At 33.0% G+C, this 23,395-nt stretch overlaps 2 protein-coding genes across 2 annotated transcripts; both read right to left on the bottom strand.

The window, feature by feature from the left end:
- Positions 1-860: 860 nt before the first annotated feature.
- On the bottom strand, positions 861-1,420 carry LOC131625847 (uncharacterized protein At4g14450, chloroplastic-like). Its single transcript, XM_058896676.1, has one exon. The coding sequence runs from the start codon at positions 1,321-1,323 to the stop codon at positions 1,000-1,002; it is 324 nt and encodes a 107-aa protein (XP_058752659.1). The 5' UTR covers positions 1,324-1,420; the 3' UTR covers positions 861-999.
- Positions 1,421-15,316: 13,896 nt separating this feature from the next.
- LOC131625850 (DNA repair protein RAD5B-like) lies at positions 15,317-21,550 on the bottom strand. The gene is made up of 18 exons (XM_058896681.1): positions 20,554-21,550; positions 20,244-20,377; positions 19,959-20,094; positions 19,818-19,865; positions 19,518-19,667; positions 19,270-19,421; positions 19,101-19,179; positions 18,805-19,005; positions 18,558-18,701; positions 18,318-18,470; positions 18,058-18,125; positions 17,807-17,929; positions 17,609-17,708; positions 17,290-17,402; positions 16,558-17,209; positions 16,392-16,463; positions 16,208-16,306; positions 15,317-15,657 (listed from the first exon to the last, which is right to left on the bottom strand). The coding sequence occupies exons 1-18, from the start codon at positions 21,496-21,498 to the stop codon at positions 15,535-15,537; spliced, it is 3,492 nt and encodes a 1,163-aa protein (XP_058752664.1). The 5' UTR covers positions 21,499-21,550; the 3' UTR covers positions 15,317-15,534.
- Positions 21,551-23,395: the final 1,845 nt, after the last annotated feature.

Raw genomic sequence — 23,395 nt, forward strand, 5'->3', positions numbered from 1 at the left:
TTAAAAATTATTAAAAGTTTTTTATAATTATTTAAAAATTATTAAAAAAATTAAACTCATCTTTTATAAAAAAATAAAAAAAATAACTTTAATATCAATTAACATAAATATACATTATTAAAAATTAAACGTAATCAAAATTATAAAATTTTAAAAAATATATATTAAAAATGATTTTTATAAAAAGTATATATATTAAATAGCTTTAAATTTAAGTAATTTTTAAAAAAAATTGATATTTTAAAAAAGGTAATAATAAAAAGATGAAATATTTAAAATAATATTTTTTTTAAAAACTATTAACACTAATTTTTATTCAATTTTTAAAGATGATATATAATATTATAAAATTATTTTTTAAAAAAAATTTAAAAAAGAGGTCTAAAACTAAATGAGATTCGTGAAACTAAAAAATAATTGAGATCTAAAACAACAAAAAGAAAAGTTAAATAATATAGTAACTATTTAAAACTCATACATAAAAGTTAGGATTTCAACTCTCTTATCTATCCCAAACAATACTCGCTATCCTTTAAAATAATTGTTGTTTAAAATTTTTACTTATTTAAAATTTTTACAAACAGATCATAAACAATACTCGCTCACCCTCAGTTTTAAAATAATTGTGTTTTAAAAATTTTACACATAGATGAAAGAATACAATGATTTCGTCCTAAACTGCATTTTATTAATTTATTAGAATGGGATAATAATTAAATGTTACAATTAAAAAATTAAAACCATTTCTATATAAAATAAAAATAACATTTATTTTTAAATAAAATTTTCTTGAAAAATGAAAATCATTGTCAAACGGAGGGAGGAGGATCATTTTTATCGATTGAAGTAATATTTGATGACAAGAAAAAAAAAGTCTTATTTAATAATTATGACTACGAAATTGAAATTATGTCAAATATCAAGTATGTGTACAGTAATAAAAAAAACAGTGTTAAATTACATTTAAGTTTTCCTTCTTTTCAAAGTTTACATGTTAAATTAACAAAATGGAGGAACCACCGAAGTAGCCTCGTAGCAAAACGGAGCGGCAGGGTGCTGCCACTTTTTGAAAACCATCTTTTCCGTCTCCGCGATCTGCCGTCTCTGCTGCTGCTGATTCGGTTTGAGCTCTTCTCTTTTGGCTGCTAACGGCAGTTGTTGAGGCAGCGGTGACGAATCCACCGGCGACAGAAGGGGAATCGCGACGTTCCAATCGACGTTGCGGTTGATCTGGAGTGATGACGGAGCACGGCTTTGCAATCGGTTTGGCTGCCGGTGACCGACGGCGGCGGGACGGTTTCTGTTTCTCTGAGTGTCTGCCATGTGTGTATGGTGAGTGACGGTGGCGGTGAGGTTGACGGCGAAGAGAGAGAAAGTGACGTAGGGTATGAGTGAGAGAGATGTAGTGAGAGAAAATGAAAATGGTGGGTGTGAGGGATGTTATAAATAGATCAAAGGGGCGTGCGGTGCACACGTTCGGAATCTGAAATGATTAAAGCTGGCTCGGCTCGGCTGAACGGCTTTGAAGTGCAATATTTATGGCTTGGCTCAATATCTCTAGACCTTTTCCATTTTGATATCATGTTATTATGATGTTGCCAAATAAATTAAAAACCGTTAACAAAAACAACGGCTTATTTTACCTCAAAAGGTGAATTTTTTTTTTTGAATAACCATTTTTTTTAAAAAAATTTCAGAAATAACCAAGATTTCAAAAAAATTACACAAATGTCACTTTTTTTTTAAAAAACACACGTTGTCGCCAGGGGGGTGGCGACAACACTGGGCCTGCAATGCAGTCGCCAGTGGGCCTGGCGCCCATGTGTATATTTTAGGTGTTGTCGCCACCCCCCCGGCGACAACACCCCCCTTTATTTTTTTTTTTCTTTTTTTTTGTAATTTTTATTTCTTTTACATTATTTTCTCCTAATTTTTTTTATGTTATGCTTTTCAATTATTATTTCAAAATGGATTTTATAAATAATTTTTTTTTCCATGGTATAATGTTTTCGGTAATTTTTTTACCGACAAAATTAATGTTTTCGGTACTATTTTTTCTTAAATCTTTGTAAATTTTAGTGGTTCCAAATATTTTTTCCATGGTAATATTTGGTAATTTATTTTAATATGTATCATGAACTATTTTTTATTTAGTAATTTTTTTTGTGACCCATAAAATTTATTTAGTGTTGTAACTCATAAAATTTATAATAAAAAAGTTCATTTCATTGAAAGAGTAAATTACAAACATCATCGAAACTAATAACTATGTTGTGGAACTAGATCCACGATTGGGACATTTGGTCCTATTATGTCCTACCTCACGACATATACTACACTTCCTCTGCATTTTTTCAGTTACGTCCATCTCGGTTCTAATACGCCTGCTGTTTGGTCGACCGCTTTTATTCCGACGCATTAAATCGTTATGCCAAACTGTTTCCCCCTCGTACACAGGCCAATATGCCTCCATTGCTACCACCGGAAAGTAGTTGTCGTATACGCTGAGCAACGTTGATACCTTGTAAATTTCTGATACCAAAGATAATGCATCAAAGTGAGTATGTGAACATGCTGCAAGGACATGGGAGCAAGGCATGCGATATGCTTGAAATTGGCCACAGTCGCACCAACGATCTGGGATATTGACGCGATACTCTTGTCGTGGAAGCCCCTGGTTATGGTCAATTGTTTCCTTGACACTAAAGGTGTGGCCATGACGGTCGAACTCGGTCACTCGATGAGTGTTAGCCTTGGCAGATTCCTGTTGTATATATTTCATGCAGACATCGCTATATACCTGTTGTGTTTGTAACACTGAATTCCACCTCTTACCTCGTGTGGCGAACAAAGTTGCCATCCGAAAATACGTAGCACTAACAATGGCAGTTACAGGTAGGTTTCGTATGCCTTTGAATACCCCGTTCATTGATTCCACAAGATTTGTTCTTGCAGTGATACTCGAGTAGTTTAGATTAAGTGTTGTTGTGTTTGTTGCAATGATCGAGCGTGTACTACAAGTTGTTATGTGTTATTTTCTTAGATGTTTTTAGTTTCTGTGCTGGTTATTGTCAATGTACCTTTTTAATTAATGAATGAATTAATGTTTTCCATAACATATATATATCTGCGCTATTTTAATATAAAAGTCTCAAAAGCTATTATAGTTGTATGTTTTAAATGAATTCACACTAATGATAATGCATGTCACAAATTATGATATGGAATTAAAATCTATTATAACATAAAATTTTCAAAATGTAACATAAACATGAAGAGACCAGACTAATGCACGCCATAAGAGAACCTCGTCCCCACCTATTACACAAGGCTAATGCATGCAAGAAATGAACCAATAATTCTGCACAAGACACTGTATATGACGTGACAAGACTCTGCAGGGAATCTCGTCCCCACCACAGACTTGACGTGACAAGACTCTGCAGGGAATCTCGTCCCCACCACAGACTTGACGGGACAAGGCTCTGCAGGAAATCTCGTCCCCACCACAGACATGAAGTGACAAGGCTCTGCAGGGAATCTCGTCCCCACCACAGACATGACGGGACAAGACTCTGCAGGGAATCTCGTCCCCACCACAGACATGAATTGACAAGACTCTGCAGGGAATCTCGTAATAACCTATGCATTTTGGCTATAAATATGTTCCCAAACTTGTTCATTTTCTTCATCACCTCTTATACTTTCATCAGAGCAACTTATCATCAGAGCAACTTTGTGTTTCATCATCAACAAACATGTCTCTCCTAACTATGGGTCAAGAGCATCGAGGCACCATTGCAAACATTGCCACTTATGTAAGTTTTAGTAAACACTTAATTTTTTTTACTTAAATTTACTAATTTCAAATACTTATGGGAGGTGTTTTTTCTATAGGATGTCACGAGATTTAGGACCCGTGCTGGTAAGATGATTGCTCCTGACCCTTTGATTGTGGACTACGTTAAACGTGCGGGATTTGGTGAGGTAATGAACTTAACACATACCTCAGTTGATATGAAGTTTATATTAGCATTGTGTGAGCGTTGGAGGCCTGAGACTCATACTTTTCACCTTCCAATGGGTGAATGTACCGTCACTCTAGAGGACGTGTACATGTTGTTGGGTCTCAGAACAAATGGAAAGGCAGTGTATGGAAATGTCCAACAACCAAACGCCCTATGCGTCGAATTGTTGGGTGTGGATTTAATAGAGGGTGAGGGGCAACAAAGGGGTAGGGGCCAAGGTATAAAGCTTGCTGGCCTTCAGGAAGCTTATGTTGGGATTCAATTGGATCAGTTTTCTGACGAAGAAACTATACTGCGGAAAACTAGGATGTATATTATGTTGTTGTTTGGTAGGTTTCTATTTCCCGAAGGCACGGGAAATAGTGTTAATTTTATGTACTTGTGTTTACTTGGGGACATTGATGCAATAAAGACATATAGTTGGGGTTCGGCTGTGTTGGCATACCTATATAGTTCCTTATGCAAATGTGCAAAAAAGGATAGTTGTACATTTAGTGGATGTGCATTCTTGCTACAAGCATGGGCATGGTGGAGGATGCCGATATTGGCCCCTGCAAATCCAAACAGTTACGCCTTCCCTTACGCTTCAAGGTAACGTTTGGATCTTATTTTAATTATTGCTTTTTATTCTATTATTATTTGTAACTATATTGATTTATATCTTTTAATGTGTTTAGGTTCAATGCACTTGGAATGGATTGGTCCAAAACGCCTGATTCCAAAATCATTTTCTACCGCCAGCTATTAGATCGACTAGGACCCCAAGAAGTAATACCTCTAAAAATGTCCATTTTCTAAATATATTTTTAAAAATAACTATCTTCTATATTCTGAAATTAATATTATTTGCTTTGCAGTTTATTTGGCGTCCTTACTTGGAATTGGACCACGTACCCGACCTTGACGAGGCGGCTATTTGGACAGCAAAATCACCCATCATACGGTTCACCACTGTGGAAATGCACCCGAGTGATCGTGTGAAGCTCCAATTCGGCATGCATCAAGGTATCCCTGACCCACCTGAGCCTGACTGTTTGGGACGTTGGCATCTTGCGAAGGTTAGCGAACAGTGGTACGTACAAAATTACAAGTCCTTTGCCATAGAGCAGCGTAAAATATGGGCTCGTCGATCAAAAACGGTTCTAGAATTTCCTGTGGCGCCGGGAGAAATGAAGCCAACTGTTGAGTATGTAAACTGGTAAAGGACCGTCACAAATCCTGAAATGATTGTGTCTGCCCCTTTCTATTTAGCTGACCCGCGAGCACAACCTCCATATTTTGGAGGACAACAACAACCACCACCAAATTACCACCAACAACAACAACACCCACCGCCACCAAATTACCAACAACAACAACAACCACCACCAAATTACCAACAACAACATTACCCACAACAACACCAACAACAACAACAACAAAGTTACCACCAACAACCAATGCAACCACAAACACCTTTTTACCAACAACATTCCCAACAACTCCACCCGTTTTTTTCATCCCAAACTCAACCACAAAATCAAGATTTCCATGCAGGGAGCTCTTCTAGATCACATTTCCAGGAATTCCATGCGGGGGGCTCTTCAAGATCACCACCAATGACCCCCGACATGGGCATAGAAGAAGAATACCCGCAATACACCACATTCGACCAACACACATCACAGTACCCCAGCCAACAATTTGACTTCAACACACCGCCACAACCATTGTTTTTTAACCAAACCGGATCCACCACCAACTTCCAAAACTTCCAGGCCGCACCCACTAGGAGAGATTTTAACCCGCCTAGACACAGCTTCGACAGCGCCGCAGGCACCCGCCTATCATATGGAGGGAATTCTATGGGTCAAGATGTTGAAGACACAGGTTTCATTCAGGGACCGTCGACTATGGCACAAGACGTACCAAATAGAAGGGGGCGTGGTCGAGGGAATAGGGGGGCATTACCAACTCGTGACCCGTCTACACGACCCATTCGGCAACCTCAATGTGGATCGTACCATGGTCCACGTGGCGCGCAATAAGATTTTTTTTTGTATCTTGAATGTATTATTTTGTAATGTTTTTAATTATAATGTATTTGTAACGTTATTGTATCTTAATATATAATTATTTTAACGAATGTCCAGCTTATATTTTAATGTATTTAATATTTTTAAAAATAATATTATTTTTTTAAAAAAATAGTTAATCTTATAATTTATTTTATAATATAAATATAACATTATTTTACTAACCAACTTCACAACTATATTAACCACAAAAATATAAGTTATTAATTAATTATTTTACTTCTAATTCATTAACTACTTCCACAACATGGATAAAAAAAACAACATGGATATAAGTTAATTAACATTTATATTCCAAAAATAATTTTAACAACATGGATAAAAAAAACAACATAAAAAAATTATTGAAAAATTGTTGTTAAAACAAAACTAAAAAAAAAACTAAAAAATAATATTAAAAAATGTTAGATATTAAAAAAAAAATACTGAAAAAAATTAAGAGAAATTAGTGTTAAAGAAAAAAAAATACAAAAAAAAAAAAGAAAAAAAAAATAAGGGGGGGTGTTGTCGCCAGGGGGGTGGCGACAACACCTAAACATTGCATGTAGGCGCCAATGGGCCTGGCGACGACGTTATGGGCCAGGTGTTGTCGCCACCCCCCCCTGGCGACAACGTGTGTTTTTTAAAAAAAAAGTGACATTTGTGTAATTTTTTTGAAATCTTGGTTATTTCTGAAATTTTTTTTAAAAAAATGGTTATTCAAAAAAAAAATTCTCAAAAGGTAGTACGTATTAAGAAACTTGTAAATATAAATTACTGTATTACTATTTCTGAGAAAAGATTTTACCATTTATTTTTAATTTGCACGATAATGTAGAAGTTAACATTACCCGTTTAATTTAATATTGTATGAAATTAATTAGATTCATATAAATTTTTAATAAATGATTTAATTACAAATGAAAAATATTATATAAATTTAATTATATTAAATAATTATATAAAAAAATAATTTGAAAGATGAAGATAAAAAAAATGAAATTTTAACATTTAAAAATAAAAATTATCTCTCAATTTATAGTAATTGTTGATTAAAATAAAATAGATACTTTGTTGATAATGACCCGTGAAATAAAAAATTTATTTGATCTGATATAAAATATATTTAAAAACAAATGTAAAATGAAAAATAATCATATGAATTTAATCGTATTAAATAATCTTTAAAAAAATCGTGAAATGAAGAAAAGAAAAAAATTTAAAAATAAGGATATTATCTCTCTAATAAAAACAATGATTGATTAAAATAAAAAAAAATATTATGTTGATAGTGACCCGTGATATTACAATATTTTTAATTTTATTAAAATTAAAAAATAAATTATTTTTTAGAGTTGATACATAAATAGAGAAAAAAATTAAAATGAAAGTAAGAAAGTGTGGGAAGAAAATTTGAGAGAAATTTGAAATTTTAATTAAGAAAGAGAAAGTGTGTAATGATCAATTAAAATAAATTAAATATTGTATTGATAGTGACCCGTGAGATAAATAAATATTTAATTTTATTAAAAGTTTAAAAAAAATAGATTATTAATAATTTTTGTGATTAAATGAAAAAAAATTAAAATCAAAGTAAGAAAGTGTGGGAAAATGAAATGTGAAAAAAATTTGAAAATTTAAGTAAGAGAGAGAAGAAGTGTGTTGGGGAGAAAAAGTTGGTTATTGAAAAGTTAAAAAATTGGACCAATGAGAGGCAGACAATTGGCGCTTGGTTATTGAAAGGTTGAAAAAGTGATATGTGATTTTGTTAGTTACCAAATTGTCCTTTTTTATTTGTAAAGAAATTTTTAACTAAGGGCATAATAGTCAGATTGGTCAATCTTTTATTAATTGTTTGTATAGTAGATTCACTATTCCTGATTTAAACAATTTTAAAAAATAAATAAAATATGTCCATTGTTTAAAATATCATTGAATTAGAAATCAAACTTTTGATCAGAATTAGGGTCCGTTTGTTTTGGCTTTTTTTAAAAATGATTTTTATAGTGTTACCAAATTTTGTGAAAACAATTTTTACAAACAAACTTTTTATAAAAGCTTCAAATGAAAATTTTGTTTGAATAGTTATTCTTAAAATATGATTTTAGGTATTATATCTATTTATGGGAAAAAAATTGGATATCAAAATTTCAAAAAATCACTTAATTTTGAAGCTATTTCAAATAGATTTTAATAAAAATCATTTTTGAAATACAACTTTTTGAAAAAATTATGATTTTGACTAGGTTTTGGTCTTCAATTATGTATGTTTATGTTATAGGATGTCAAATTAAGTGTTTCATTTTAGAAAAAATGAATATAAAAAAACTTGTAGTATTTTGAAAAACGGTTTTGAAAAATCGATTTTCAAAAATACAAAGAAAAAATCCATTTTTTTAAAGCTGAAACAAACTGGCCCTTAAAGTATGTATTTAACATAATAGTAAGGCTTGAGTCATCCTCAATATTCTAATTCGACTTTCCATAAATTGTACAAGTTAAAGATGCCTTCTACCATCTATTCAATACTAGTACTAATATTATTGACTGTTGTACCAATTATACCCTTTTTATTAAAAGAATTTACAATACATTTGGATATAATAATACTTCTTCCGTTTTTTATTATAAGTCGTTTAAGACTTTTCACACAGATTAAGAAAAATAATAATTATTGTATGAAAATGAGAAATTATGAATGTTTTTACAAAATTATCTTTCATTAATGACATGTGGAAGATAAATTTATATAATTGAAAGGAGAGAGAATAATAAATATTTAAGGGTATAATAGGAAAAGTAGCATTAATTATTCATTGGAATTGTAAAGTGACTTATATTTAAATACAATTTTTTTTCCAAAACGACTTATAATAAAAAACGGAGAGAGTAGTAACTAACAAATTAACCATCCACTTTTCTACTTTTTGGACAAAATGCACTAACTATCAACTTTTCATTGGTCCAAATTAAAAAACTCTTACATCTCCTTTTGATACACACGTGTAACACTCTTACTAGCACAATTTTAAATAAATGTTCATCGAATGGCAAACACCCGAAACTCTATTCGTCAATGAATCCATTTCCCCCTCTTCTCTTCCTCTCTCCACCACATTCTTCTTCTCTTTCTTTTCTCTCCTTTTCGTAAAACCACAGACGCCGCCTTTCTCCCCCTATATCGGCCACCACCACTCCCAATGAAAAATCAAATCCATTTTCGTATTTCTCATCTCACGGTCTTCCCAATTAATCGATTCAATTTTTTTCGAGCGATCTCGCTTTCGACCACCCTCTCTCCTTTCCGACAGTCACTACTCACCAAGGTTCCATTTTACTCTTTCGATTTATTATTTTCTTGAAGCAAATAGAAAAAATGTTGATTTTGTGAGAGTTTCTGATTTGCCAGATCTACCAGGGAAACGGCGACCAGAATTAGGGTACTGACAAATGTAACGAACCCTACATGGAAGGTTGGATAAAGTGGATATGTGTAGTGTGTACTTGGATATACTGTTATACTGTGAGTCTTTTCTCTTTCTTTTTTTGTTTATTTTTTCTGTTGGATTATGCACACGGGAATAAGATTGGACATGATTGGATTTATTTCTCTCTTTTATTTCTTGATTTTTGGTTGATTTTTTCTCTGAATTTCGTGAATCAGATTTTGCCTTACATTTGCATCCTCTATGTTTGATAAAATGCTTCTATGAACTTTCACCTATAACTCAACATTTCAAACATTATTTGTAAAACTGAAAGTTTTAATATGGTTGTGGATGTAGATAAAACTGACATCTATGAACTTTCACTTATAACTCAATATTTTAAAGTTAAAACATTATTGTAAAATGGCCTAATATTATTTTATGTAGATAAAACTCTAATATCATTTATAAGTGTTTTATTCAGCATGACTTAGACGTTATTTTTTCTACATTGCAGTTGATGTGGAATTCCAATGTTCTGTTACAATTTTTTCGGTATGCTCTTTTAGTCAGGCTTGTGATCCCTTTCTTTAATATCATTTCCAGGGAAAATACAATAATCTTTAGCACTTGCATTTACTTCTGACGTGTTAGACGCAAACTCGAATGTAAGACTTCGACAAGAGAACTAGGCTGAGAAATGCAAAGCTAGGCGTAGAGGAAACATATGAAGAAATTTCCAAACCATAAGAACCTACAGGGCTTTGAAATGAAAACCGCTAGAAGCAAAAAAAGGTGTCACTGGTTCCACAAAAATGGAAGAAAACAATGATTTGGGTGTCACATGTAGGTAAACCAATGCCATAAATGATGTCATTATTTCTGGATATAAATGATGCATAGATTAATATGCCATCCACATGCCACTCTCCACAACCTTGGATGCTATGTTCAATTAGTTGTTCCAGATTTATTGGACCGGTTTCCATCCAACAATGGTCCAAAACCTGTTGGGCAGTGAGCCTTTGAGAAGGTGAAAACTAAGCATCATTTTTTATTAGGTATGTATTTGTATACTTTTGTTGCCTCTTACATGTTTTCTTAAATAATTTGATGACCACCATGTCATAGTCTTTGGCATGAGAACATGTGTTGGAACTAGGATTATGTAAGAGACTAGTTTTGGGATAACTCGCCTTAAACACTCCTCACTCGCCTAGTTTTGGGAAACGTGAACATGACAAGTCTTGGTTAGAGAGAATCTAGTGTCAAGAGACTGAACAGCGTCTTCCTAGGAAATAGGGATTCAACAGTCCACTACCATGACTTGATGAGCGGTTGTCAATCTCGAGAAACCTTAATAACAAACCCATTGGTCTCCATAAATACTACATCCCTAGAATAAGGAAAAACAACTTAGAATATACATGAAATACCCTAAGAGTATGTTTGGATGAGGTAATTAGAAATTTTAAAGGAATTTAAATTTCAAAGTAATTCAAATGATTCAATTGGAATCCATTTATTTTTAAATTATTTTGTTTGGATGGAGTATTAAGATAATTCATTGTTAATTTTTGGGGTCATTTTTTATAAAATTTAAATTTTTAAAATCAAATTAAAAAATTGAAAAGTAGGGACCAATTTACAATTTTAAAAAATTTGAAGGACGAAATTATAAATCTTAAAAATTATTAAGGACTAATTTGCAAAAAATTTAAAATTGTTTAGGTCAATTTTATAATTTTGGAATATATGAGGACCAATTTGCAAAATTTGAAGAAATAATAGTAACAAATACATTCTATGAAGTATTAGAGGAATTTCAAATTTGTTAGTTTTTTTGCGTCATTTCAAAATAATTAAATTTAACTTAGATAAAATACTGCATAAATTTTCATCATTTTAACAATTTTCATTTTTGTATCCAAACAATAAATTTTGTGCAAATCATTTTAAATTCCCTCAAAACATTACATTACCTCATTAAAATGCTTCATTCAAACACATTCTAAGAATACAAGACTTATCACCTCAAGTGAGCTTGCTCTCTCCATAGCCAAAACACCATTGAACAGGGTTTCTCACCACTATGAGAAAGCTCTAAACCATTGAGAATTCTTAAAGCCTTTGGCCACCCCTTACAAGCATAGGGGTGCCACGCAATTTTAATTTTTGGCAAGTACAATGGCGCTTGAGGTATTTGAAATCTCCTCAGAAAGGTTTCGCCTGAGGTACTCGATCAAAGTCTGGCTCGAGAGACTTAACCTAAAATTCTTGCCTGAGGGTTTGGACCGAAATCTTGCCCGAGAGACTCAACGCCTCGCTTGGGGGACTTAAATTCTCATCGGACATGCTCAACATATAATCTCTATTGAAGCACTACGAGTGCAATCAAACAGGCTCACCTAAACGCCTCTCATGAGGGATTTAAAGTCTCCTCAGAAAGTATCCAACCTAAGTTCTCGCCTAAAGGACTTGTAAAAAGTTTGGCCCAAGAGACTTAACCTAAAATTTTTGCTTGAGGATTTAGACCGAAGTTTTGCCTAAGAGACTTGATGCCTCGACTGAGGGATTTAGAGTCTCATTAGACATGCTCAATGCCTCACATGAGGGACTTAGAGTCTCATTAGACAAGTTCAACGTATAATCTCTCCTAAAAGACTTAGAGTCCCATCAAATAGGCTCACCTAAATGCCCATCTGATCAGGGACTTGAAGTTTCCTAAAAAAGGATCCACACCACCACCACTCTTATCCAGCTCCGAGTTTAAACCACGCCCTAACCCCTTCAACGCCCCACCAACTGAAGAGTTTCCCTTATCCAATCTTGCCATATTTACCTTCAATGAGCAAGATCAAAAGCGATTGTGACTACCAATACAAGCATCTTCTTCACGGTCTTCAGATCTATGAATCGAACAAAATTGAACCTTCTATCATCATTAGCTCTCTTCTTTAGAGCAAAATAATTTACAACATTACCAAACCTATTAAAGAACCTCCATAACTCATTAACCATAAAGAGCTAATCAACTAGGCGCGACTAAAATACAAAAATTGTACATAAACCTTAGAAGCCCCGAAAAAATTGTAAAATAAATGAAACATTGATTGCTAAAGCACCAACAAACACCAACCTGCTACCTTAAGAAATCTATAAAACCAAAAATGAGAACTATCACCAAAATTAGGATGGAACGGGAAAAAGAGCTAACACACAAAAAATAGTATTCGATAAAAATAATATAAAGGAATATATTCAATTAAGATTTTAAATGATATTAAAAAACTTTTTGATGAAAAAATTGTGTAATATTTAATTAAAAAATTTATTTAATCTAAAAAATCTTGAAATATACAATTAGAATAATCTAATTTGTATGAAGATTTGTATATTTAAAATTTGAAAAGTCTTTTATCAAAGTATGCTTTTTTTTCTAAAACTTCTTGTTTCTTTTATATTTTTATATATCTTTTATATCCTTCTTACATCTTCCTTCTTGCTCACATTATTTATTTACTTTTTATATTTATGTATTTTTTATCTTTCTTATGTTTCTAATCATCTCTCTTTTTTCATTATCTCATCTTTCTTATGTTTCTAACTATCTCTCTTTTTCTCATTATCTTTTTTCTCTTTCTCTCCTTTTAATACTTTCATCCTTTGTTTTAAAGTAATAAATGCAATTAATCAAATATTAAAAATTTGTATAGAAAATAGAAAGAAAATTTTTTACTAAAATATCATTATTATATAGTATTAATTTATTAACTTTTACTATATATATAAAATAAAAATTATTGAATTGAAATTGATGCACTTATTATTAATAAAAATACAGTTAAATTATAATATTTAAAATTGAGAAGATCAATCATTTTAGAATAATTTATTTTACAAATATATTAATTATTTTTTGAACTGGATGGATAATATACTACTCACTTCATCCCAAAATAAGGGTCGTGATTGATAAAATTATGTCATTTTTTATTTTCAATATGTTTTCAATTTTTATCTTTTAATTTTTTATTATATATTTATATCAAATTGCAATAAGACCTGTGATTTTATACTAGACACAATATTAAGTGATTAAGAATTAACACGGGAATAAAGTATAGTTGAGATAAGAATGTTGTGGTGGTGTGTGGTAAGACTCGACGAGATAAAATTAGAAATAAAAATATTATAAAAAGTGTCGAGGTAAAGTCTATAGTAGAGAAAATAGACTTAGGTGATTTGAACATGTAAAGATGAGATTCCTATATAATAAAAATATATTAGATGAAGAAAAAAAACAAACATGTCAAGAAAAAGAAAGACCTAATACTGTAAGAGAAATTATTTAAAAAATCTCAAAATTAATAATTTAAATGAAAAACACATTACTTGATAGAACATTATACCTAAAATTGATCCATATAATAATCTCACCTAAATGGATAAGGATAAGGCTTAGTTATTTTTGTGATTGTACTCCCTAATTCATACTATCAATTTATTATTCTCACTCTATATTTATGACAACTCAAATATTTCGATAAATAGTTATAGCTTTCATGATAATTTAAGAGGCTTATGCTAACTCATTTAGGTGGGAAGGGATTCGCTACCCTGTTGCATTACTTTGATACCTTTAGTAGTAAAAGCAATAGGGGTGATCAAAACCAAACCAACCCAATAGAAAACCGCAAACCAAACCAAACCAAAACCGCAAAAAACCGCATTTGATTCGGATTAGTTTGGGTCAGTTTTTACAAAACCGCACGGTTCGATTCGGTTTGCGGTTTGTATTTTGTAAACCGAACCAAACTGAATCAAACCGCACTATGTTACCACCTAAATTTTACTAACTCACATCCAACCCAAACTTAAATTTATTATACATTAGCATTATCATTACGAACAATTTTCTCATCCTTACACATATAATTTCAGTCCCGATCTTCTAAAATCTCTAATAACATTATCGCACCTTCTTTGCCACATACATCTTCCCTCTTCTTCTATAATCTCTACTCTCTTATATTCTTTCTTTTTCACCTTCTCATTTTTATGTAAATGTTCCGTATTTCAGTTTCGTTTTTATCGCATATCTTCTTCTCTAATCTCTCAACACTTTTCTTTTTCTTTTTCACTTTCACTAATTTTTAGTCTCTTCTATTTTTTTGTTTCGTTATAATAATTTTTATATTGTTTTATGCTATTATTTTATGTTTAATATTCCACTTTTGTCTAATTTAATTTTTATATATTAAATGGAAAATTGTTGTCAAAATATGACGAGTTTTGTTGTTATTTGATAGTGTATGAATGTATAAATACAAAATTATGTTATCATTTATATGTGTATGTATGGCTCAATAAAATATTTGTAAAAAACCGAACCAATCGAACCGAACCAAACCGCATTAGTTTTGTTTGATTTGGTTCGAATTTTTTTTAAAAGTCAACCGAACCAAACCAAACCGCACTATTTTTTCTCTTGCTGTTCGGATGATTTTTTTCGTCAAAACCGCCCAAACCGCACCGCGAGCACCCCTAAAAAGCAATGTCACATGTGTATAAATAAATAATAAGATAATTAATTTTAGTGAGAGAATGGTTGAGTAGAGAGAGATAGACTCAAAGGTAGGCAAAGGCATATGACTCAAAGGTAGCCAATTCTTTCCCCTCATTTAGATGGTTAGTCTTTTGTAGTTTCTTTTAGTATATAAAAATAGGACTAGATCACATATTTGATCGGTAAATAAAGTTAACTTTTTCAAGAACAATGATCATTCATTAAAGATGGGCTCCATTTGCAAAACCAGACAAAAGTACCTACTTTTACTTCAACTGTTAGTGCCGCCAAATGTACAAAACAGCTATGTTTTTTCCAGGCACACAAAAGATAACAAAGCCATTCGGTAGAACGCTACCACCTATACAGTGTGAGCTTCATCCTAGATCTAAGACTAAATAAAACTTAAATAAATAAAAAGACTAAGTGAGAGATCAGCTTCATGATAAATTATCCTATGAGAATAGTATTTTGAGGTCTTGAATCCGGGAAGTCCGAACGTCATCATCAGTGAGTGCACCAGATATCATCTTCTGTTTCTTGGCTTGCACTTGTTGCAAACGATCTTCCACTGTGTTCTATTCACAATAACAACGACAATGTCAATTAGTTAACAAATAAAATTAGTGTAAGTCAACAAAACATTTTTGGTATGCTTTTGAGAACATGTGACCCCAAAAAAGGATGCGGGAGATTGCTTATGGAAAACGTGATCAAAGTAAGAAAATGCATTTTTCTATACAATTTCACAAGCTAAAGATACTCATAAAATATTAAATAATGAGAAATGGATAAAATTTGGCTGCTCAATTCAAAAGTCAAGATAAGCAGCAAAAATAATCAAAGGGGCCACTCATCCATGTCGGCTGATAGGAAAACTAGTAAAATATGTGAACCATGTTCAATTCGGGAACATTTGACCCATAATTAGGATGCCGGTGACATGCCTTATAGGAAAACTAGTAAAACATGTAAACTAATGCTTAATCAACATGTTCAACCCGGAAAATTTGACTAGTGATTAAGATGTTGGTGTATGGGTGTTTTGTTTTTGAGCACGTGCAGATGTGCATGGATTATTGCATGTGCCAACAGTTCTTAGAAAGTTGGGAAAATGAAATAGCTAACCTTCACAATGAATCTTCTTACAATAACCCTTCGCTTTTGCCCAATACGATGAATCCTCATTATTGCTTGTTCCTCAACTGCAGGATTCCACCATGGATCCTACATTTTCATTACAAAAAACTCAGAAAATTACATTTCCACAACACAGCCACAAGTTGCCAATTAGATAAAAGGCTATACATACCATTAGGAAAACATTTGAGGCTGCAGTCAAGTTTAAGCCCACACCACCAGCTTTTAGTGACATCAACAAAACCTAAAACAGAACAATTGGGAAAAGTGAAAAGATCAGACTCGGGTGATGTTAAAGTTCATTGAAAACAATAGAGTTATATTTAGATTTAACTTACCCTTTTCTCTTTTGTGTTGTTAAATTCTTTCAGAACTTTTTCCCTCTGCTTCTGAGTCAATTTTCCATCAAATCTTAAGAATCCTATCCCTCTCCTCCTCAAAGGATTTTCTAACAGATCAAAAAATGAAGTCCATTGACTAAAAACAATACTTTTTTCATCAGAATATTTCTGAATATATTCTAAGAAATCAAACAGCTTTGAAACTTTTGAAGACTCCGTCAAATTGTTCTCAGTATCAACCTTGAATGGACTTTCTGATGGAAGTACAATAAGATCATTTTTCTTGAGTAATTGACGACAGATTGGACACTTGCCACCCATTGAGGTACCCCAGCAATTGAATAGACATTCTCTACAAAACTGATGTGCACATGGTGTAAAAACAGGATCTTCTGGTGATTCCAAACATATAGAGCATTCTACAACTTCACCCTTTTGAATATGACCCAAAACCTCATCAATGTAACCATGAGATTGGATAGAACGGGAAGCAGAAATAGAATTCTGTAGGAAAGTACTAGCAAGTTTGTTCAGTTTTGCATTTTGCTGTGTATCATTTTCACAGCGCATATCAGATGATTCAGTATGAGAATCGAGAAATTTTCTTGCAAGTCTGCTCAGGTCTGCATACTTCGAAGGATCACTTCCACTGCACACATTGCAAATCTTTTTAATATTGATAGAAGAAATAGGAATGGGAAGAACAACTAAATGTGCCTGCATACTTACCTCATGACCAATAATGGATGGTTGCAGCACCGTCTTAACTGCATTAGTAGGTCAAGGATATTTGCATAGTGGTTAAGAATCTTTCCTTGTGCAACATATTGCTCAAATTGGACCTGTTTGAAATGAATGAAACAGTTTATATCTCAAACACAAATAGTTACCTCATGCAACCCAGTAATTGAGAGGAGAACAAGTTTCTAGTAAAGCAACATTAGAGGGTAATTTCAGTTACCAAAATTACCACTTTTATGAAAAGATGACAAGTGTGAAACAAGTTGCCGTTCAAATATTTACAGATAACAAGCTATGGACAACTTACTTTAGATCTCAGGAAGAGAGCATCATAGAAGTCCCGTTCAGATTCTGACTGTTCACACTCAATCAATTGAATATCAGTTGGTGGTAGGACAAGTATAGGCCTGAAAAAACATAGCATAATTGATATTTATCATTCTAAATAAAGAAATTCACTCATGCATATTGAAAGATACAATTGACATTAAGTGAGAATGACTACCTTCCTTCTTTATCCTTTGTTTCCTTGGTTCTTCTTAGCATCAATGTCCTTAAAATTCCCTTGACCAATTTCAGGGCTCTTTGATCACCCTGCTCATAGGGCTTTTGAATCAACTTAGTCCACCTATATTACAAAGCAAATTTAAAATAAAATAAAAAGTAACAAAGAACTATGAAGTACAGGTCTTGAAAAAAATTCAAAACACTGATCAAATTTACACTAGCTACTAGTTAGCCTAATATTTGACATACCACTGCCAGCTGCACCAAGGTTCAACGCGCAAGAAAGACAAGAGACTGAATAGATCTTCCAAACTATTCTGGAACAGAGAGCATCATAATTTCAGAAAGAGATATAGACTACAAACTCTTTTGCTTAATAACTATAAGCTCATTATAGTAAAAAACTAATTATTACCTAAATGCTGATAAAAGAAACATTCAGATTGTATGGGAGGAGTACTTTTCTACTAGCAAGACTAAATTAAACATAATTTTTCTCAACAACTAACCTGAAGCGGTGTTCCAGTTAGACACCAGCGGCAGTGTGAGGACAGGGCAATAGTAGCCTGGGCAACCTGACTTTTATGGGCTTTAATATGATGAGCTTCGTCTAACACCACTCTGAACCATTGGACCCTGTGGTAGATGCTATTTCCTCCATCCTGGTTTCAAAAATTAGAGAATCCAAAAATAAGGAAGATTATCTATGCATATTGACAAAAATATAATACAAATAAACATTTCCTTACATTTTTAAATGAAGCTGATAGGACACCATATGTTGTCAAGACAACATCGTACTCTAACAACAAATTGACATTATCAGTTCTACCCCCACCATAGTGAACGAATACGGATATACTGCCTGGTTTTGAATGTGTTTCAAGCTCATCCTGAATAGTTCAAATCCTTGTAAATTGCCTTTCACAGAAATATTGAAATATATAAAAGAACAATCTTGCTTTTTTAGTTGGCTTAATTAGAGAGGAATCTCACCTTCCACTGACCCAATAATGCCATGGGACAAACAATCAGAGTGCCACCCTCTACATTGTTAATATTCCTCCTCTTAGTTGAGAATATGTTGTCATATGTGCTCTCTGCATCACTGTCTTCTGACTTCACCCTGCCTGGATTACTTAATATCAAAGCAATGGTCATAACAGTCTTTCCAAGTCCCATTGCATCCGCCAGAATCTACAATAAACAAATAAAAAATTGCAATAAGACAAACGGTTCAAAGTATATGTCACATCTGGAGTTTCAAAATTGATGGCTTGAGACAAACTCACTCCTCCTCTTGCTCTCTGTGTTGCTTGTGGAAATTTCTTTGCCGCCTCCCCAGTAAATATGTTCACATAAATTGTCCTTCTGATAAAAAGTATGACAGGTTAAATTGTATACTGATATTGAGGTAAAAATTACATTTTGTTTGAGGAACCATGTACTGTTAGTACTTACCCATTGCATATATTGTAGGCTGACCAGCAAGGATGCAGATTTCTATCAGCATTTTCATCATCAGTTCCCTTCTCAATTTCTGTCATCCAATACAGAGCTTGACTCTGGTAAGGCTTTAGCCTACACAACAGGGTTTTTGGTGCTTCCTTCTCCTAAAGATACATAAGACATAAATGGGTTGGTCACACACAAAAGAGAGTGATAGAAGTTGAAGACTATCAATTGAAATTGGAACACAATTTATACACCTGTAGGTCAAAGACTTCAGCAGCTCCAATAAGTTTATTCAAAGCTGACTCTGAAAGAGCTTGTTCATTCTCGTTTGGCTCTGGAAGTGGCTCACTGATGCCTTTTCTTCGCTTATTAACAGGCAAAACTGAAGCTTCATCTGAATCAAGCTGGTAGTATGAACAGAAGCATTAGGCATCTAGCATGCATAACAACGATGACATCCAATTCAATTTAAACGATGACATCCAATTCAATTTAAACAATGATATCACGAAAGCTATAGAAGGAGGGAAAAGAATGAAAATAGTTGAACATACTTTAAGAACCCGCTTCCGAGCCTTCATTTCCTCAGGGGTGAAATCAGCCTAGTTAAAAACAAAAACAACCCATTACAAATGCAACATTAAAATAAAAAGCAAAGCAAAGCAAAGCAATTAAAAAATATAATGACTCAATACCTTCCTATAAGGCTCAATATCTAGCATGTTCAACAGTGTAAGGAGCGGGTAAGAAGCAGAGTTAATGTGGCCACAAGCCTCTAGCCTCCAAGAGGTATCAACAGACTCCGAGAATACAGATTGATGAACATAAAAACTGCCATAGAACAAACAATCTATTAGGTTCATCCACCAATAAACTCAACATCATATACAAGTGAAATAGCCAAGTTAACAAGCACAAAACTAGATAAAAAGGAAACATTTAAACTAAACTAACCGAAGGGCCCAAGAACTTATTCATACCTCACTAACAACATTATTTCTTGCATCATTTCCAATTTATGTGGTGTGGCAACACATCGGCCTCGAACCCTAACGTTTCCCGATTGCACAAGAGGCATGACAGATTTTGCCCATTCCATTGGCAGCCTCCCAACCTAAAGTGTTAAATACAACAACATAACCAAAATATATGACCTCCGATTCCTTCCCACAAAAGCATTAAATCAATCAACATTGCATTTTAATTATTAAAAAAACAATTTTCAGGGCAATTACACACAATAAAATAATTTAAATAGTAAGAATTGCAATGAATTGAAATTATTATTACCACTCCAGAACGTTTGGTTGAGACACGAACAATCCATTGGAACTTGTAAGAGGTATTTGGGTCAGGAAAATTGAAATAAACAATCTCATTATCCACCAATCTCCTCAGTCCCCTAGCTGTAGAAGTAGCAACCTCAATCTTCCTTCCAAGCAATGACCACCCAGGTTCAACAGGAAACTCACCATCCTCAAGATTCGGAATCTTCTCTTCCACTGCCTCTCTCTTCACCACCTTCGAAACCCTCACTTCATCATTAACAGCTTGTTTCCCTTTCACTACCTTCAACACCTCCAATTCATCATTAACAGCTTCTTTCCCTTTCACTACCTTCAACACCTCCAATTCATCACTATCAGTTCCCTTCTCCTTGGAAGCCTCTTCATTTGGTTGAACCCGCGTTGGCTCTTTAATCGGATCTACAGTAACCGATTCCTGTGCCTCACAAACCATATTGACATTGACAGCTTCTTCCTTAGTCCTCATAGGTGGTTCAACTTCCATTGATTTCAGCGATTCATCTACCAATTCAGCCTTAACCAATTCCTGCGTCTTCGTTTGAATCGTTGATTCAACTTCCATTGATTTCATCGATTCCTCGACAGTGGCAACTTGTGTATTCGTAGCCTTTAAAAAATCATCGAACAAGAGCATTGAACGTGGCTCCACAGAAACATTCGCCGCAGATTGAGAGCATAAAGTGAAAGGTTTGACATCTTCTTGAGGCTCGTCCTTCACTTTGATCATCGGCGATTCGCGTGCTTCGAACTGATCGGAGTTAGGGTTCAGACTCGGCGGCGTTGCAAGAACGCGGCCGCCGCCGTTGCTGGTTAGGGCACGGACAACGGTGAGTGGCTGAGCGACGAGAACTGGATTGCCGTTTCTGAAAACGACATTGTCGTTTTCCATTGTTCGGAAAACCTTTTCTTTTTGAGAACGTTCCGTCATGGATACAGAAATATCGGAAAATAACTTAACTGAGAAATGAAAGTGGAAAACATGAAGAAAGTGACGTGAGTTTATAAACGCTGAAAAGAAGCGCGCCTTTTACAGTGAGAATGGCGCGAAATTGGTTTGTGTTTACGCGCTATGTTTTTTGATTTTGCTGTTTTGGTAACTGTAATAAGGAGTAATAATTAGTAATTAGAAATAATTAGTAATGTAAATTTCCCTCCAAATTAATATCATTGTCATTATTATTTTTAAAATGAAATAATTTTGATTTAATATACAAATCACCGTGAATGATGCTATGGATGAATTCTTCTGATCTCTTCCATGAAAAAAATATCTAATCTTGCTTAACATGCTACTCCTATTTCATCTGACTCAATTAAAATTAAACTTTACAACCTTGAATAAAAATAGTGTAAAGCGATTTGCATCTTAAATGTAAATTGATTAATTATATAATTAGTAGAGGTGGAAATAGGCTAGGCTAGGTTAGGCTTTAGAAGGCCTGAGCCTGGGCTACGATAAACTTAAAAGGCCTAAGCCTGGCCTACGGCCTATCATAGGCTCAGTTTTTTGGCCTGTCTGACCTTTTTAAAAGTCTGGCCTGGCCTGAAAGCCTATTTAAAAAGTCTGTCTCTCATTAAAGATTTCAATTAATCTATATAACTTAAGAAGTCTTGTAGGTCATATATAAGTGAACCTATTTAGCATTTGTTATATATATATATATATATATATATATATATATATATATATATATATATATATATATATATATATATATATATATATATATATATATATATATGGTAGCCTATTTAGTTTTTTTTAATATATATACATACATGAACCAACTTATTTAACATATTTCTAATATATATAAAAATATAGGCCGGCCTATAAGGCTTCATAGGCTTTTATAATAGCCTAAGTCTGGCTTATTTAATAAAATAGGATTTTAAAAAAGCCTAAGCCTGGTCTCTTTATTAAATAGTCTTGGCCTGACCTAGGCCTATGTAGGCTAGGCCGTAGGCCCCTGTAGGCCGGCCTTGCCTATTCCCACCCCTAATAATTAGTTAGATTTTAATTATTATTTTGGTACCATCAAATATGTCTTCTATTTTTATTATATTTGAGATTTAAGTATTATCGTGTTTTCATTTTTTTTAAGTGTTATTGTATTTGTATGTGACAAAAAGAGTAATATTGTATTTAATAAATAATAATAATGATAATATATAATTAATGTTTGTAGTTGTGTGTAGAGCTTGACAACGGTCTGAGTTGGACGGTTTTGGGTCCAAAAGTCTCAACTGATCTAATTTGTGGTTGAGTCATTTAAATTCATTTTTGGTCGTAATCTTAATGGATTTAAACGGGTTAGGTTATGATGGATAGTGGGTTAATACAAATAGTTTAACCGGGTTACTTGACTGATTTTATTTTTGAGCCCAATAATACATTTTGAGTTTTTTTTTATAAATTATTAAGTTCTAATCAAATCAAATAAGATTGACTTAAACACATTTTTTTAGATGATTCATTCAATACTTAAGTTCAAATCACATATTTCAAGCATCAAAGACTTTAAATTATACTCATATGAATAGTGTTATCAACTACTATTAATGGCCTATCACTAATTTAAATAACAAATATTAAATTTAATCCAAATTACTACAACATTGAAGTACAATTTACATATCCCTTTCAAAAATAGCATCAACAGTTGTACTTCTTACAACTCTTCTTAAACCAATGAAAGTAGTATCGAATAAATTGGCGCCAAAATTTGCCCACACTTTTTAGTGACAAAAATTTTCGAAATTACTTTTTTAAATTTGATTTTTATAAAATCTTGATTCATTTATATAGACATCCTGAATTTTAT

This window comes from Vicia villosa, unplaced genomic scaffold, assembly GCF_029867415.1.
Source record: "Vicia villosa cultivar HV-30 ecotype Madison, WI unplaced genomic scaffold, Vvil1.0 ctg.000244F_1_1_4_unsc, whole genome shotgun sequence".
In the NCBI taxonomy this organism is placed as follows: Eukaryota; Viridiplantae; Streptophyta; class Magnoliopsida; order Fabales; family Fabaceae; genus Vicia; species Vicia villosa.